This window comes from Coregonus lavaretus (assembly GCF_964263955.1).
Source record: "Coregonus lavaretus genome assembly, chromosome: 24".
Classification (NCBI taxonomy): Eukaryota; Metazoa; Chordata; class Actinopteri; order Salmoniformes; family Salmonidae; genus Coregonus; species Coregonus lavaretus.
This window is the reverse complement of record NC_140011.1, coordinates 16,021,339-16,040,302: the sequence shown is the minus strand read 5'-3', so window position 1 is coordinate 16,040,302 and position 18,964 is coordinate 16,021,339. Positions and strand designations below refer to the sequence as shown.

Sequence of the window (18,964 nt, the reverse complement as noted above, 5' to 3'; positions counted from 1 at the left end):
ACAATTGAACCTCTCTCCTTGAAGTTCTTGATGATCCGATAAATGGTTGATTTAGGTGCAATCTTACTAGCAGCAATATCCTTGCCTGTGAAGCCTATTTTGTGCAAAGCAATGATGACGGCACATGTTTCCTTGCAGGTAACCATGGTTAACAGAGGAAGAACAATGATTTCAAGCACCACCCCTCCTTTTAAAGCTTCCAGTCTGTTATTCTAACTCAATCAGCATGACAGCGTGATCTCCAGCCTTGTCCTCATCAACACTCTCACCTGTGTTAACGAGAGAATCACTGACATGATGTCAGCTGGTCCTTTTGTGGCAGGGCATTCTCAAAACTTTTGACCACGACTGTACATATCTAATGTTAGAGACGCTTCCATTGAAGAACACTCTCTGGGTTCTATTGGATACATTACTCTCCAACCATGTGATGGCAGGTGATGTAAAGCCATAGCAAGTGAGTTTCTTCAATAACAATGTATGATCAATAACATCAAAGGCTGCACTGAAATCTAATGATACATCTCCAACTATCATCTTATTATCCATTTATTTTAACCAATAATCTAATCTGATTCAGTGCAATACAAGTTGTGTGCCCTTCTCTATATGCATGCTGAAAGTCAGTGAACTTGTTCTATGAAAAATAGCATTGTATTTGGTCAAATACAATTCTCTCCATCAGTTTACTAAGAACAGGCAGCAAACTGATTGGGCGGCTGTTAGAGCCAGGAAAGGGTGCTTTACTATTTTTAGGCATTGGAATTACTTTAGCTTCCTTCCACGCCTGTGGACACACACACTCTTTTAAGCGTTGGTGAAGGCATACCAAATAGGGGTGGCAATACAGTCTGCTACCATTCTCAAGAGTTTCCCATCAAGGTTGTCTATACCTGGTGGCTTATCATTATTGATGCATAACAATTGTTTTTCCACCTCTCACACTAAATTGACCAAATTCAAAACAGCATTATTAGATATTTTATACAAAAATGTTATGATTCACTGTTCAATTTCACTTCTGAGTTTTTCCACTTTACTAGTGAAATAGTCATTGAAATGATTGGCAATATTGAAAGGTTTTGTTATAAATGACCCATCAACTTCAATGAACGATAGAGATGAATTTGGTTTTCTGCCCATGATATTAGTTAAGGTACTCCAAAGCCTTTTTCTATTGTGTTGGAAGTCATTTATCTTGGTTTGGTAATATGGTTTCTTATTTTTGTTAAGTTTAGTCACAACATTTCTCAAACCTGACTTGTTTTCCACCTCTTTTGCATCATTTCTTCGAACCGTAATTTTTTTTTATATTCATCATCAGTCCAGGGGACTCTAACAGTTCTCACAGTTAATTTCTTAACAGGTGCATGCTTGTCAACAATTGGTGTGAATAAATATACAAATACTTCCAGTGCTGCATCTGGATTCACTTCCTCATACACATCAGACCAACATACATTTTTTACATCTTCAACAAAAGAGACCTGAGAGAACGTTTTGTATGATCGCATGTAAACTACTTCAGGCCGACTCTTTGGCACTTTGGCTTTCCTTATTATTGCCACAATGTTATGGTCACTACAGCCAATGGGAACTGATATTGCTTTGGAGCAAAGCTCTGCAGTATTAGTGAAGATATGATCAATACAAGTGGATGTCACAGATCCAATACTTGGTAGGCACTCTAGTTGGTTGAGTGATAACTTGGGTCATATTAAAGGCATTAGTCACAGTTAGAAGTTTCCTCTTGAGAGGACAGCTAGTTGCTAACCAGTCAATGTTTAGGTCACCCAGAAAATAGACCTCTCTATTAACATCACACTCACTTTCAAGCATTGCACACATATTATCCAAATATGGTCTCTTAGCACTTGGTGGCCTATAGCAGCACCCCAATAGGAGAGTCTATAGATGAGGCAGGTGAACTTGCAACCACAATACTTCAACAACATTTAACATGAGATCCTCTCTAAGCTTTACAGGAATATGTCTCTCAACATATACAGCAACACCTCCCCCATAGGCATTCCTGTCTTTTCTATAGATGTTATATCTTTATATTGCTACTGCTATATCATCAAAGGAATTATCTAAGTGAGTTTCAGAGATGGCCAGTATATGAATGTTATCCGATGTTAGCAAGTTATTGATTTAATTTAACCTTATTTCTAAGGCTACATATATTAATATGGGCTATTCTTAGCCCTTTCCGGGCTAGCTTATCGGAGATGGGGGTAATATAAAATAAAAATATTGTTTAGCTAATAGTCAGGCACTTGTTGGTGTCTGTGATGACCACTCCCAGACAGCCCTAGTAAAAATCCTGCTTGGTGAAGTCATATTGACAAAGTTGTTGTGAAGAGTGGGAGGGGTATGTCTTATTATTATTATTATTATTATTATTATTATTATTATTATTATTATTATTATTATATCAGAGGATTAGAAATACAGGGCTTAAAAACAAAGGTGTCATTGTACGCTGATGATTCATGTTTTATTTTAAATCCACAACTAGAATCCCTCCACAGCCTCATAGAGGATCTAGATACATTTTCTAACCTCTCTGGATTACAACCAAATTATGACAAATGTACTATATTACGTATTGGATCACTAAAAAATACAATTTTTACATTACCATGTAGTTAACCAATAAAATGGTTGATGGTGATGTGGATATACTCGGAATACATATCCCAAAGGAAATAAATGATCTCACTTCAATACATTTTAATAGAAAGTTAGCAAAAATAGATAAGATCTTACTACCATGGAAAGGAAAATACCTGTCAATTTGTGGAAAAATCACCCTGATTTAACTCTTTATTATCCCAGTTTACCTATTTGCTTATGGTCTTGCCTACGCCTAGCGAACAGTTTTTTAAATTATATGAGAAAAAAATATTCAATTTTATTTGGAACGGCAAGCCAGACAAAATTAAAAGGGCATATTTATATAATGAATATGAATTCGGAGGACAGAAATTATTAAATATTAAAGCATTAGACCTATCACTAAAAGCTTCAGTCATACAAAAGTTATACTTAAATCCGAACTGGTTCTCAAGCAAATTAATAAGATTGTCTCACCAAATGTTCAAGAAAGGCCTTTTTCCCTTTATTCAGATTACAACCTCTCACTTTCAGTTATTTGAAAAGGAAATAATCTCCCAAATATCACTATTTCTAAAACAAGCCATAGAAAGTTGGTTGCAATTTCAATTTAATCCTCCAGAAACGACAGAACAAATAATGCAACAAATATTGTGGTTAAATTCAAATATACTAATTGACAAAAAACCTTTTATTTTTTGACAGAATGTTTAAAAAAGGTATAATCTTTGTAAATGATATCATCGGTAGGACTGGTGGAGTTATGTCGCACATGCAGCTAACAAAAACATATGGAAATGTCTGTTCTACCCAGAATTACAAAATAATTGCAGCCTTACCGCAAAAGTGGAAGAGGAAAGTGGAAGGGGGAGAAAGTAAGGAACTTGTCTGTTGGCCTTGCATTAAAGAACATAATTGGTTAAGGAAAACTGTGATAAATAAAAAAGTATATCAGTTTCACTTAAGGACCAAAGGATTGACAGCTGTCCCATATAGATTGCAAAATAGTTGGGAAGAGATCTTTGACGTACCGATCCCATGGCATAGTGTTTATGAACTGACACGCAAAACGACACCGGATTCAAAAATTAGAATCTTTCAATTTAAATTATTATATAAAATTCTTGCTACCAATAGAATGTTATTTATATGGGGGATACAATCTTCCCAGCTCTTCAGATTTTGCTGTGAAGAGACAGAATCATTAGATCATTTTGTTTTGGTTCTGTCCATTTGTAGCTTGTTTTTGGACACAGGTCCAGGAATGGCTAAAGGATTGCAATATTTACCTGGAGCTAACCTTGCAGATAGCATTACTGGGTGATCTGAAAAGTCATAGTCAATCAATCAATAATATAATAATACTTTTAGCAAAAATGTTTATTTTTAATTCACAATCTGTAGAAGCAATGAGAATAGAAAGGTTCAGAACTTTTGTAAAACATCACAGTACGGTTGAAAAATATATGGCAAATAGAAATCCTATATGGATGGTGTTAAGAGATAGATGGGAGGTATTGAATAGAGTTGAAGGATGTGACTAATAACAAATAACAACAAATAATAACAAAGGTAGCTAATAATGTAAGCATACTGTGTCCATAATAAGTATATAGGTTGTATCTTGGGAGCTTTTGGGAAAGAGCACAGTTAGAAAGATATGGCATATAGAAGCAAACCGGAGGGACATCATGAAAATGATCGGAGAGGTTGAGAGTAGAAGAAGTTCAGGAGCAAAAAATAATAATATATTATATATATATATATATATATATATATATATATATATATATATATAAAATAGAATTCTTGTAAAATTAACTCTGTCCATAAGGTGTAGATAGTAAGTATAGACCGGAAGTAGAGGCCTGGGCATTGTTGTTCACTAATTTACTCCAAGTAGGGAAAGGATGGTGGGGTTGAAAAGTAGTAAAGGGGAGTATATATATGTAAAAAAAAAAAAAACATGGGGGATTGGAAGTGATACAGACAATTACATTGATAGAAGATACAATCTATCTGCAATATTAAGCTGATCCATTCCCCCCCAAAAAAAAAAAAAAAAAATATCCTGCTTGAGAAATTGCTCTTTGCTAAGACGCAATTTGTTTATTTTTGACCATTTTAATTGAACACAATCACAATAATGTACTTAATTGTTAGAAATGATTTGATATTGAGATAAAAACGGCTACATTGGACATTTAACACCATGCTGTGTGACTGCTGTTTTTCTATCGGCGGATGTGTTTAACAAAAATTACGCTCTCCTACATGGAGTGCGCAGGTATAACGGTCGCTGTCCTTTCAGCATCACAAGAGTGTAAAACTCACATCCTTTGATGTGGCACTGTTGTCACTTTTGGTGATAGTGTGATGGCGTTAGGCTACCATAGGTTGTGTAAGCAGTGTGGTTGTTGTTGCTGGTAACATTTGTGCAGTCTCCCACTGAAGTCCCCCACTGCAAGCCTAGGTCCAATAGTGACGGTTCGCCACTGAGTGTAGTCCATTACAGAGAAAGTAATAGGTCTTAATGCTCAATGAGACACGGTAGCACAACTTTCTTCTCTCTTCACAGCTTGTTTATTTTTAGTAAGCATATTGGCACAAGTATACTGAACAAAAATATAAATGCAACATGCAACAATTTCATTGATTTTACTGAGTTACAGTTCATATGAGGAAATCAGTCAATTATAATAAATTCATTAGGCCTTAATCTATGGATTTCACATGACTGGGAATACAGATATGCGTCTGTTGGTCACAGACACCTTAAACAAATGGGCCTCACAATGGACCTCAGGATCTGGTCACAATATTTTTGTGCATTCAAATTGCCATCAATAAAATGCTATTGTGTTCGTTGTCCGTAGCTTATGCCTGCCCATACCATAACCCCACCGCCACCATGGGGCACTCTGTTCACAACGTTGACATCAGAAAACCACTCACCCACATGACGCCATACACGTGGTCTGCGGTTGTGAGGCCGGTTGGCCGTACTGCCAAGTTCTCTAAAACGACGTTGGAGGCGGCTTGTGGTAGAGAAATCAACATTATATTATCTGGCAACAGCTCTGGTGGACATTCCTGCAGTCAGCATGCCAATTGCACGCACATCTGTGGCATTGTGTTGTGTGACAGAACTGCACTGGCCTTTTATTGTCCCCAGCACAATGTTCACCTGTGTAATGATCATGCTGTTTAATCAGCTTCTTGATATGCCTTTTTGTGCGAATAGAAAAGGTTTGGGATCTTTTATTTCAGCTCTTGAAACATGGGATCAACACTTTTCGTGTTTGTTTTTGTTCAGTGTATTACAGCTCCTACACAATACACAGTTTATCAGGTAGACTCACTGTACGAATGTGATATGCTGACTTTTCTGCAGATTGTGCCCATAGAAGGTGGAAGGTGTTGCACAATTGATACTGAATAATCACAAAAGCTCTTATTGCCACACAACATCCTCTTTTAAAGTGTGTTATTTTTTCAGAGTGAAAGATGGAAGAAGCAAGATGAATTTAAACAACTGTGAACTGAAAAGAGCTTTCATGCATTCAGTCAACAGTATATATGGCCAGGTAGAAGGGTTACTGTTATACTATTCCAGGTATTCCTTGAAGAGGTAGGGTTTCAAGTGTCTCCGGAAGGTGGTCAGTGACTCTGCTGTCCTGGCGTCGTGGGGGAGCTTGTTCCACCATTGGGGTGCCAGAGCAGCGAATAGCTTTGACTGGGCTGAGCGGGAACTGTGCTTCCGTAGAGGTAGGGGGGCTAGCAGGCCAGAGGTGGATGAACGTAGTGCCCTTGTTTGGGTGTAGGGTCTGATCAGAGCCTGAAGGTAAGGTGATGCCGTTCCCCTCACAGCTCCATAGGCAAGCACCATGGTTTTGTAGTAGATGCGAGCTTCAACTGGAAGCCAGTGGAGTGTACGGAGGAGCGGGGTGACATGAGAGAACTTGGGAAGGTTGAACACCAGACAGACTGCATTCTGGATAAGTTGTAGGGGTTTAATGGCACAGGCAGGGAGCCCAGCCAACAGGGGTCTCGTTTTATATTGAAAGTCAAGTGTTTTTTTGCAAAAGCGATGCATGGCCATCATATTTCTAATGGTTATCATAGAAAGAATGTAGCCAGCTACATTTCTTAATGTTTTTCTTAAAGTTACATTTGCAAAGTTACATTTGCATAAGCCAGACGACGGTTTGCAACTGCACATTGTGACAAAGATCATACTTTTTGGAGAAATGTCTGATGAAACAAAAATAGAAATGTTTGGCCATAATGACCATCGTTATGTTTGGAGAAAAAAGGGGGACTTGCAAGCCGGAGAACACCATCCTAACCGTTAAGCACGGGGGTGTCAGCATCATGCTGTGGGGGTGCTTTGCTGCAGGAGGGACTGGTGCACTTCACAAAATAGATGGCCTCATGAGGAAGGAAAATTATGTGGATATATTGAAGCAACATCTCAAGACGTCAGTCAGGAAGTTAAAGCTTGATCGCAAATGGGTCTTCCAAATGGACAATGACCCCAAGCATACTTCCAAAGTTGTGGCAAAATGGCTTAAGGACAACAAAGGTATTGGAGGGGGCCATCACAAAGCCCTCACCTCAATCCTATAGAACATTTGTGGGCAGAACTGAAAAAGCGTGTGCGAGCAAGGAGGCCTACAAACATGACTCAGTTACACCAGCTCTGTCAGGAGGAATGGGCCAAAATTCACCCAACTTATTGTGGGAAGCTTGTGGAAGTCTACCCGAAACGTTTGACCGAAGTTAAACAATTTAAAGGCAATGCTACCAAATACTCATTGAGTGCATGTAAACTTCTGACTCACTGGGAATGTGATGAAATAAATACAAGCAGAAATAAATCATTCTCTCTACTATTATTCTGACATTTCACATTCTTAAAATAAAGTGGTGATCCCCTAACTGACTTAAGACAGGGAATTTTTACCAGGACTAAATGTCAGGAATTGTGAAAAACTGAGTTTAAATGTGTTTGGCTAAGGTGTATGTAAACTTCCGACTTCTACTGTATCTCAGATAGGGCGGAGTGAGGCTTAAGAGGGTTTTATAAATAAGCATCAACCAGTGGGACTTGTGTCGGGTATACAGAGGTGGCCAGTTTACAGAGGAGTATAGCATGCAGTGATGTGTTTTATAAGGAGCATTGTTGGCAAATCTGATGGCCGAATGGTAAAGAACATTTTGCCGCTCGAGACCTTACCTGCCGATCAAAAGTGCATTCAGAAAGTATTCAGACCGCTTCCCTTTTTCCAAATTTTGTTACGTTACAGCCTTATTCTAAAATGGATTAAATAAATACAAATCCTAATCAATCTACACACAATACCCCATAATGGCAAAGCGAAATCAGGCTTTTAGACATTTTTGCAAATTTATTAAAAACAGATACCTTATTTACATAAGCATTCAGACCCTTTGCTATGAGACTCAAAATTGAGCTCAGATGCATCCTGTTTCCATTGCTCATCCTTGAGATGTTTCTACAACTTGATTGGAGTCCACCTGTGGTAAATTCAATTGATTGGACGTGATTTGGAAAGGCACACCTGTCTATATAAGGTCCCACAGTTGACAGTGCATGTTTGAGCAAAAACCAAGCCATGAGCTCGAAGGAATTGTCTGTAGAGCTCCGGGACAGGATTGTGTCTACACAGATCTGGGGAAGTGTACCAAAAAATTTCTGCATCATTAAAGGTCCCTAAGAACACAGTGGCCGCCATCATTCTTAAATGGAAAAAGTTTGGAACCACCAAGACTCTTCGTAGAGCTGGCCATCCGGCCAAACTGAGCAATCGGGGGAGGTGCCTTGGTCAGGGAGGTGACCAAGAACCTGATGGTCACAATGACAGAGCTCCAGAGTTCCTCTGTGGAGATGGAAGAACCTTCCAGAAGGACAACCATCTCTGCGGCACTCCACCAATCAGGCCTTTATGGTAGAGTGGCCAGACGGAAGCCACTCCTTAGTAAAAGGCACATGAAAGCCCGCTTGGAGTTTGCCAAAATGCACCTAAAGACTCTCAGACCATGAGAAACAAGATTCTCTGGTCTAATTAAACTCTTTGGCCTGAAGGCCAAGCGTCACGTCTGGAGGAAACCTGGCACCATCCGTACGGTGAAGCATGGTGGTTGCAGCATCATGCTGTGGGGATGTTTTTCAGTGGCAGGGACTGGGAGACTAGTCAGGATCAAAGGAAAGATGAACGGAGCAAAGTACAGGGAGATCCTTGATGAAAACCTGCTCCTAAGCGCTCAGGACCTCAGACTGGGGTGAAGGTTCACCTTCCAAGAGGAAAACGACCCTAAGCACACAGCCAAGTCAACGCAGGGGTGGCTTCGGGACAAGTCTCTGAATGTCCTTGAGTGGCCCAACCAGAGACCGGAATTGAACCCGATCGAACATCTCTGGAGAGACCTGCAATACCTGTGCTGCGACGCTCCCCATCCAACCTGACAGAGCTTGAGAGGATCTGCAGAGAAGAATGGGAGAAACTCCCCAAATACAGGTGTGCCAAGCTTGTAGCGTCATACCCAATAAGACTTGAGGCTGTAATCGCTGCCAAAGGTGCTTCAACAAAGTACTGAGTAAAGGGTCTGAATACTTATGTAAATTAGGTATTTCAGTTTTTTATTTTTAATAAATTTGTAATAAACCTGTTTTTGCTTTGTCATTATGGGGTGTTGTGTGTAGATTGATTGAATTGATTTAATCAATTTTAGAATTAGGCTGTAACGTAACAAAATGTGAAAAAGTCAAGGAGTCTGAATACTTTCCAAATGCGCTGTATAAATTGCGTCTCCATAATCTAGCATTTCTCAAATATCTGAAGGACTACCAATCAGATGTAGAATCAGTCCATCTAGCCTTAGCCCAAGCAACATTTATTTCCTGTAATTTATCAGACAATTAATGCGTAAACCAAGGATTACATCGGTCTTTTGCCCTTAGATTTTTCTACACTTGTATCAATAGTGGACTCAATCATGTGTAACATTGAGGGTTCACTTTGAATGTTTCTCACTGTTGCCGTCTAGCATTTTCCGATAAAGTAAGCCTTCTCTATGGAGAATATCGACTGTTTTTCGGTACTCATTCTTGAGGGTTCACTTTGAATGTTGTCTACTGCTATTGTCTAGTATCAGATACAGTTTTTATTCCCAATGGAGGATGTTTCTCGTTTTTCTGAACGTGGAAGTTTGTCTGACTGTTGTTCAGTGTCGTTGTCTGTGAATTCAGAGGCATGTCAAACTCAGACGAGGTGCGCTATCTTGTGCACATTGTCTCCTCCTCTCTCCTCTACTTAGCCACTTTCATCCACCACCACCACTCTCCGTTTGTGCTCGGTTTCATGAATACCATGTCACAGTGGTTCCATGCACTTTGATGTGTCTTCCCACCATATGGGGAAGACTAGCTCACTGGGTTGTGTATAGGGTTTCTCACACAGTAGAGGTGTTTGTCAGTGGATCAACTTCTTACCCACTGTGAGGGATATAGTCATGACCAATGTTCCCTCTATTTTTTGGGGGCACTGAGCAAATTTCAGGTCTGCTGAGCGCAAATTTGAACGTTGTGAAAATTCTGTGCAACTTCCAGCGTGCCTTTACTGTGAACACTGAGGCTGTACAGTTTTAAGTGGCCAAGTAGGTTACTGTGGCTATTTGATCATAATGTAGGCCTACCAGAATGGCGTACCATCAAATATAATGCAGAAAATGCATCCCATACCATTTTAACATGGACATAGCTGTTCTATCATTCAGCCTACAGTAGCAGCCTATGTGTGATGTTCAATGTAGGCCTACATTCCATGAGACATTTGAAAACAACATGCAGGGCTTGACATTAACCTGTTTATCCACTTGTCCTTCAGACAAGGTGACTGAAAAATATTTTTGTTGTTTGACGCATAAAGACCACTTTACAAAATAAAATGCATTATTATTCCCATACCATTATTACAGAGAATCTGACAAATTATGCTACTCTCCGCCTATTGGCAATTTAGCTTATTCAAGCCTGTCTCAAAATAAAACACTCTCCCTTTAAGACAAAAAAAAAAGCTCTTTACCTGACTCACTTTTCAAAGATGTCTAGAAATGTACACGTTTTGTGCTCTTGTAGGAAGCAATCACTCCCCCATTGCTGACTGCAAATTATCTATAGCTGGGCTAATAAGTCATTAACTTGCAAAGGATATGAACAAAATGTGCACACATGGCTACATGCAGCTCTTGCTTTGGTCTCAAAACAAGCGCATCTACTCTCGACCACAGCTGTAAACACAGTCCAGTAAATGGCACAGATCCATATATGGCAATAGTCGATTTGCATATAGACCTACTGCAGCTCTGATTGGTTATGCCGCACCGTCTGTGTAGAGTACGGCTGAGTCGTGCACAATAGAATCCTACTCCGATGCGTTCTGCCTACAACAAAATATTTTGAATAGGTCATTTTGTTTCAGTATGTTGCATTGAAAGTGGCTAGTATTGCGTTGATTCGCACAATTGCCACAATAAAAAGAAACGTTGATAGTTTTAACAGAGAATATTCTAGAAAGTTAAGTTCAATCTTGTGCTTCTCTCCATGGGCTGATATTTCTTCTGTACTCTGCCGGCAGTCCCCGGGAACTGCCCCTGGACACGTTTTAATCTTAAAGGTAATCTCCACAGGTTTTACCAGGATTTTTCATAGCTGTGTGTGCCATTTGAACCAGCTAGACCAGACAGTAGACACCCACGATGATTTGCTATGCTGTCATTGGTTAGAATTCATATTAGCTTTAACTCATTCCCTTCTGGTACTTAGTATGAACCGCGTTCACGTTAGCCAATGAAATGCTGCCCTGGATGCACGGGAGCCAGCAGGCTCTAATTGATGGCCACGGGGAGAGGGGCTTAGTTAATTTTCTACTGACTAGAAGACCCTTTAAACACCTCACTATTTAAACACTGCTGTCTCATTTCTTAGACAAAGCGACCTCACCCTTACTGTGCTGTTTATGCATTTGTTCATCCATAGTTATTTTAGGTATCTTACAAGTGGAATTGTGTGGGTGTTAGTCCTGTAATTTCTGTGTGTGGTAGTGGAATTCTTGTTTCTCCACGGAATCTGAATGCAATTGAATGGAAATTCCAAACGAGTTGACACCACATAAGTGCATTTGAGATGTGTTCAAATGTGCAAACGTCCTTTATGTACACTTCAGTGCAGTTCCACAGCCCCAATTCAAATATATTCTGTTCACAAGCTCTGTGTAGCTGCAGGCTGTGGTTTAGTCAGTACACACATTCACAGCAGCAGTCCCCAGACAGCCAGTGAATACATCAGGAAATGACTGTACTTCTTTATTGTAAATGCTCCCCTCTGCTGGTATATTAATACTATTGCATTTTCCCCAAGTGCAGACTACAGAGCTACTGTAGATGTGCATTATTGGGAAACTCTCTTTTATTCACTTTTAATGCATTTTCAACACGTGATGTACACAATAGAGGCCTGCTTTTAAAGGTGCAGTATTTAATCTGTGTATAATGATGAACACATTACTTTTATGATATACTGACGTGAATAGAGCCACTTTGACCAATATATGATATGATATCTCTGAATTCAACAGCCTGTATTTAAACATATTGAGATCCATCTCAATTGATGGAAGAAAAACAATCAGGAAAAATATTTACACAAATGCTTATTAGACATTTTTCACATTCATTGACGGGTACAGTGAATACAAAGCTGGCACGGATCAATGGGCCTAATCCACTCCAATGTGCAATCAATGAAAGTATTGTTGTTGATGTTACAATACAAACCCCGGGGGAGCATACTGTAGCTTGTGTAATTGTTTTCCTGAGAAAAGCTTTATTGTCTATGCTTGTAATGGTCAAGCAATTAGACATTTTTCCTCTAATAGGGCTCAAAACTGCAACCAAAACAGTCGCATTTGCGACCCTTTGACTTGGCAGTACAGCAAACAAAAACATATTCATTGCTAGGGTACAAGTTATTTTTTTTTTTCAATTAAGATGTATTCAAACAGCAATGGGTATGCAGACCAGGGATTCAAAAAGTTTGGTCCGAAGTCTTGGTTTATTATTTGCGATACGCAATTCAGTCATCATGTGTTGTTTGAATGAACATTTCTAAAGGCTTTCCCCAAAAACCATTGCAATTAAATGGTGACTGCAAAGTAGGCCTACCTAGCAGAATGATATCATGATGATTTGTATCGTGGGGCATTTGTTTTGCAAACTCTGCCATCAGTTGTAGGCTACACTGTACATTGTACATGACAGAAACACCACTACTAGGAAAACTGGGATAAATAAAACCTGGAAAACTGAATTTGCCAAAAGATTAAAACTGGTTTCATAGGGCCTTACAACTGTAGTGACTGTTCAAAATCGCTAACAATAACACCCTTTTTGAGGTTATATTTTTTCCCTCCAAACGATCGATGTAAAGTTAAAATTACATTATTTGTGTATGGAGGGTAGCTCATTATAAGCTAGGGACCTCACGATACGATATTATCACGATACTTAAGTGCCGATACGATATGTATTGCGATTTGAAACTGTAATTTTATTGCAATTCAATGTTCCAAACATATTGCTCACCATGTCTGCTGCAGAGGAACAAGAGAGCCATGAGAAACAAGTTTTGATCAGAAAACGATTTTTGATCAGTCATGGAAATAAGTGCTGAAAACAAATTGTCTCTCTATTTAAAAAGAAGATGGAGAACAAGCTATGAAGCACAAATACTGGAGTTCTGATGCAGGTACAGCAAACGAGTGCAAAAATAATATTGTGATACTGTCAAAACTATACGATATGACATATCGTCAAAAATAAGACATGTATCGATGTTTTCCCTCATCACTATTATAAGCTATAGGCTACTTGCTCAGCCCGCAATTTAAAGATAACATTTAAATTATGTGCGCGTCATCCGCTTTTCAAGGCCAGTTATTTTTATTTGGGCTAGTAGCTTTCAGTTGGCACTGGCAAATTTACCTGAATGTCAAGGGCATGCTAATTTAAAAGATTGCTAGTCATTATTAGCCTGGTTCTGTATGGAATGCAGGTACATTATAGGACACAGGTTAGGTCATTGTCAGCTGCGAAAAGTTGATGTGACCAAATCATGTGCTGGTGCCATCAACTCAAAAAGTTGGTAGCACTAGTGGAAAAAGTTAGTCTAGAGCCCTGCCTTTTGAAGCACAATTATTCTGTGATTTACATATGGCCTTTGAGAGTGTGAATTGCTTTGAATTGGTTAATTATTAACTGTGTGACTCAGTGCTTTTTATCTTGAGGGACTCAAACTGGGTCAGCCAAGAAAGTGAAGTCATGCTTTGGGAGTGGATAAATGGACTCTCGGACCAAACAGTGGGTGTGTGTGTGTGTGTGTGCGAGCATGCAAGTGCGTGCGCAAGTCATCTCTTTTATTTATTTGTTATTTAATTGACAATGACAAATAATGCACATCCATTTAAAAGTGGCGGGGATACAGCAGCTATGTAGCTAATTAAAACAAAGGTCATCCATTGTCCCTGGACAGGCTAGTCAGACAGTCAGCACTGTCTGATGAATATCAATATATGACCTTATTTTAACGTCCATTTAACGTTTTAAGCATGTTTTCTTCAGGCTTTATGTCATGCTGTTTAACAAAGATTCTGTGTCACTGTTTAATTGTCACTGTTTAATTGCCTAATTATCTTTTTTCTTATTTTTTTCTTTTTAGAAGGAGCTGAGTCTTCCAAGAAGAGGAAGTTTGTGAGTCAATCTGTTTCTTATATTAAACATACAGTATTCATGCATAGTACACAACCACATGTGTAAACAATTGGCATTTTGTACCTCCTCAGATGCATATTGCATGATGTGTTTGCGTAGCTCTTGCAGGCTACTTACTGTAGGTGTGTTATCCATAGAGCTAAGCAAAGGAATTGTGTACTTTCAACAATGGCTGACGGATCAAGGAGTGCATGTCGCCATCTTTTGAGTCCATAGTTACATTTTTCATTCTCATGCTCCTATTTGCTGAGAAATAAAAATATATCAGCAAAGAAGCTGTAAATTCATTGAATAATAGTCTCAATTAGAAGCAAACCATTTGTTTGGAATTTAAATAGCTGCCTAAGCTAACCTCATCGGGCGAGAACAAAATTGCATTTTAAGGTGCAATATTTGTAACCTAACCAACCAGTGCAAAATGTGGTTTCAGTACTAGTGTCTGTAATATCTATCCTGCCCTCCATTGCCCCTAGTGAATTGATCCAAATAAAATAAGACACATGCTTATCACTGACCGCCAAACCACTTAATTGTTGAAGAAATCATCTGAAGAAATGTGAAGGAAATCATGGACAGAATGTGAAGAAATGACTGATGTGATCTCCCCTATAAGGTTAATCGATACTATACTACAGGGTATATAGATACTATAGGGTTATAATCACTAGGGTTTATGGTGTCTGTTGTGGTAATGCATGTGCCTTGGATGGCACATGTTTAATGAATTACTGAAAAGACTGTGACCTTATGCTAGAGTGGCAGGTTGCCAGCCTTAACACTGCTGTTTACCACCCGGTATATAGAGGAGGATGAACCTGCCCCTTAGAGGCTGACCTTCAGATCAATTTTGTGTTCCCTCCCTCTAATGTTAAGGTAAGGAGTTAAGCAGTATAAGCTCATCCTAGATATGTGCCTGAGGGCAACTTCTACCTGGAAACTGGCCCTGAAAGGCATCCAGATTGGATTAAGTCAGGTGCTACGTCTGTCTGCAGGCTAGGGCAAAGTAACAGCAGGAGCACTAGGATTATAGGTGAATGGTGTCAACTGTATTTGCACCAACAGTACCTAATCTGGTTATGAATGCAGGAAAATCCTCAATATAAAGTGTGATTTGAAAACACAAAGGAATCACCCAGCTATTTGTTTCATGTGAGAATGTCACGGTCCAACAGGTTTGGTCCTCTTCAATCTCCCATGTATTTCATGCCTATTCTGATGGGCATGTGTGGCATGCTTTATGATGGGGGAAGGATTTGACTCTGACACCATGCTGTTCTACCTGCCAGTGCAGCAGAAGGGAGACACAAAGAGATTACCCACTAATACAGCATTTCCCAAACTAGGGGTCGCGACCCCATGTGGGGTCGCCTGATTTGAAAATGGGGTTGCTCGTGCTTGGTTCATAGAACCGGGGTTACGTCAGTAACCTCCGGTAGCCACTAGATGAGGTTGTAATAAACAAAGCAGTTCTTGTTTTCTTCCTACAAATGTGGTTATATCTTTTGAACTGTTTAAGCTACAAAATACTATGACCCCATCACTGAAAGATAAGGCTTTCAGGAACATGTATTTATCTTCTGTTTCCCTCTACAATGCCCAAAAGCCTCATTTAGAACCGAGTGGACAAGACCAGGCACTAAATCAGACAGTAAACATTGGCCGTTGAGTACAACACTTTTTTTACATGGTGGGGACGGGTTACACATTTTTAAAAATGTCTACAGTAAATGGGTTTGCGGGCCAAAAAGGATTGGGAAACCCCTGCACTAATAGATAGGTGCATGGCAGGGGACCACCTTCGAAGGCGAACGCGGTGTCTTTGGAGTTTCCAACTAGGCTAGATGCACAGCCACAAAGTCAAAATTGACTATATTGTAAAAAATGTGGTCATCATTTAAGGTTAGGGTTAGGCATAAGGTTTGCAGTGTGGTTAAGGTTAGGGTTAGGCTTAAAATCGGATTTTAAGAAGATAAATTGTAGAAATAGGCAGGGTTTATGACTGTGGCTGTGTTAGCTAGTGAGAACTGTCTTTGGACCCGAAGGGCCTCTAGTGGCTCTGGTATCAATGATGATGGCATTGTGACATCATTGGGCTCACATATTACCCTCTTTTTCCTGAATGTTGTTTTGAAGAATGTCAGTGTTGGCCCATTTATGGAATAGATGGCATTTGTTGGGTAATAAAATGTAGGTACTGAACAAGATGGTCTTGTTGACGTTCCCAAACAAAGCTAGGATTAAATCTACAGCTTTTACAATGAAAAGTGAAGAACGGCAGTTCAAGACAATTTGTTGTGTGTGTACACTCAAAATAGGGCAGATAGGTTTGATTTCCAGTCATCTACGTTTAGTGTTTATTGCCTTCTATTTATAGGGCTACCTTAATGACTTACAGGCTTGTGCGTGGCACAATTAAATGGCTAGAAATAGATCACACGTAAGTGTTGGAAACTGAGACACTCAGCACATCTCAATGCTCCTAATGCAGATGCGGTGCAATTGGAGCACTATCCAAGCTCACAACGCTTACTTGCTGCGGTGGTTTAGATTTATAGGGTTGAATCCTAACAGGGACATCAATGTATCACTTCTTATTTGGGATGTGCTTGGATTTCAAGTTGAGGTTAAGCCCACAGAGAGTAGTGAGCTGTATAATTTTATGGCAATTGGCCCTGGTTTGCTTCTGGGTCTAGAGTTTCGGAAAACACTTCAACAGTATCATTTGACAACTGGCTACTTCACAATCGCTTGGGTCAACTATAGCCCCCTCTAACCTCCTCTTCCATTCTTTGTATTCATAGGCAGCCATTTCCTGTATTTGTTCTGTACCGCAAATATAGGCCAGCTACACCTATTTGTAAAAGGTACAATGGAGAGAAAGTAGGGTACAGCAACACAGACATTCTGAGGGGGAAGATAATTTTCACTGTACTCTTTCTCAGTTGGTTAAACATGAGAGATTGTAATCGGAGTAATGCCTTATTGATGCATATTCCGGCATTGTCAAATAATATTTCAATAGGTCTCGTTGGGAATCGTGTTGGTCATTTATGACATGTCCGATATGATTAATGTTTGTCTCCAGTCGTCGGCTGTGTTGACAGTGTATCTGTGGGGGCCAGAACACAGCCGAGAATGAACACCCAGCAAAAGCAAAGTTAATCAACTCAACAGGACAGTCAGATGACAGTTTGACAATAACAAAGACTCATGTTCATTAGAGTTTGACTAAATAAAAAAGTATTGGTGAGATTGGGTATTCAAGGTTTCTTGAAAAACAAGGTTTCTTAACAATGTGCTTAGATATGTCCAAGGGTGCTTATATATATACATTACAGTGGGTGAGACATACAGTGCATTCGGAAAGTATTCAGACCCCTTGACATTTTCCACATTTTGTTACGTTACGGCCTTATTCTAAAATGAATTAAATTGTTTTTCCCCTCATCAAGCTACACACAATACCCCATAATGACAAAGTAAAAAGCACCTTTGGCAGCGATTACAGCCTAGAGTCTTCTTGGGTATGACGCTACAAGCTTGACACACCTGTATTTGGGGAGTTTCTCCCATTCGTCTCTGCAGATCCTCTCAAGCTCTGTCAGGTTGGACAGCTATTTTTAGGTCTCTCCATAGATGTTCGATCGGGTTCAAGTCCGGGCTCTGGCTGGGCCACTTAAGGACATTCAGAGACTTGTCCCGAAGCCACTCCTGCATTGTCTTGGCTGTGTGCTTAGGGTCGTTGTCCTGTTGGAAGGTGAACCTTCACCCCAGTCTGAGGTTGTGAGCGTTCTAGAGCAGGATTTCATCAAGGATCTCTCTGTACTTTGCCCCGTTCATCTTTCCCTCGATCCTGACTAGTCTCACAGTCCCTGCCGCTGAAAAACATCCTCACAGCATGATGCTGCCAGCACCATGCTTCACCGTAGGGATGGTGCCAGGTTTAATCCAGATGTGACGCATTCCAACTTGGGGGAGGTGCTTCATGAAGCATGGGGTGAAATCTCTTCAGATTACCTCAACACATTGACAACTAGAATGCCAAAGGTCTGCAAGGCTGTAATTGCTGCAAATGGAGGATTATTTGACGAAAGCAAAGTTTGAAGGACACAATTATTATTTATATTAAAAATCATTAATTCTAACCTTGTCAATGACTACATTTCCTATGCATTTTGCTATATTTCCTATTCAAACTCATTTCATGTATGTTTTCATGGAAAACAAGGACATTTCTAAGTGACCCTAAACTTTTGAACAGTAGTGTATATACACAGTACCAGTCAAAAGTTTGGGGACACCTACTCATTCAATGTTTTTTCTTTATTTGTACTATTTTCTACATTCTACAGAGTGTGCAAAGCTGTCATCAAGGCAAAGGGTGGTTATTTGAAGAATCTCAAATATAAAATATTATTTGATTTGTTTAACACTCGTCTGTCCTCGGTTGCAACACTCACTACCGAGTTCCAAACTGCCTCTGGAAGCAACGTCG

The 18,964-nt window shown here is 39.7% G+C and overlaps 1 protein-coding gene across 1 annotated transcript in view; it reads left to right on the top strand.

Annotated features, from left to right (window-relative positions):
- LOC311099590 (microtubule-associated serine/threonine-protein kinase 1-like) overlaps positions 1-18,964 on the top strand; it is a gene marked incomplete at its 5' end in the record, with an annotated part of 175,532 nt that overhangs the window by 80,931 nt on the left and 75,637 nt on the right. Inside the window, one exon of the mRNA XM_084140284.1 lies at positions 14,417-14,448. Coding sequence (XP_083996410.1) covers positions 14,417-14,448 — 32 coding nt within the window. The remainder of the gene's footprint in view (positions 1-14,416; positions 14,449-18,964) is intronic.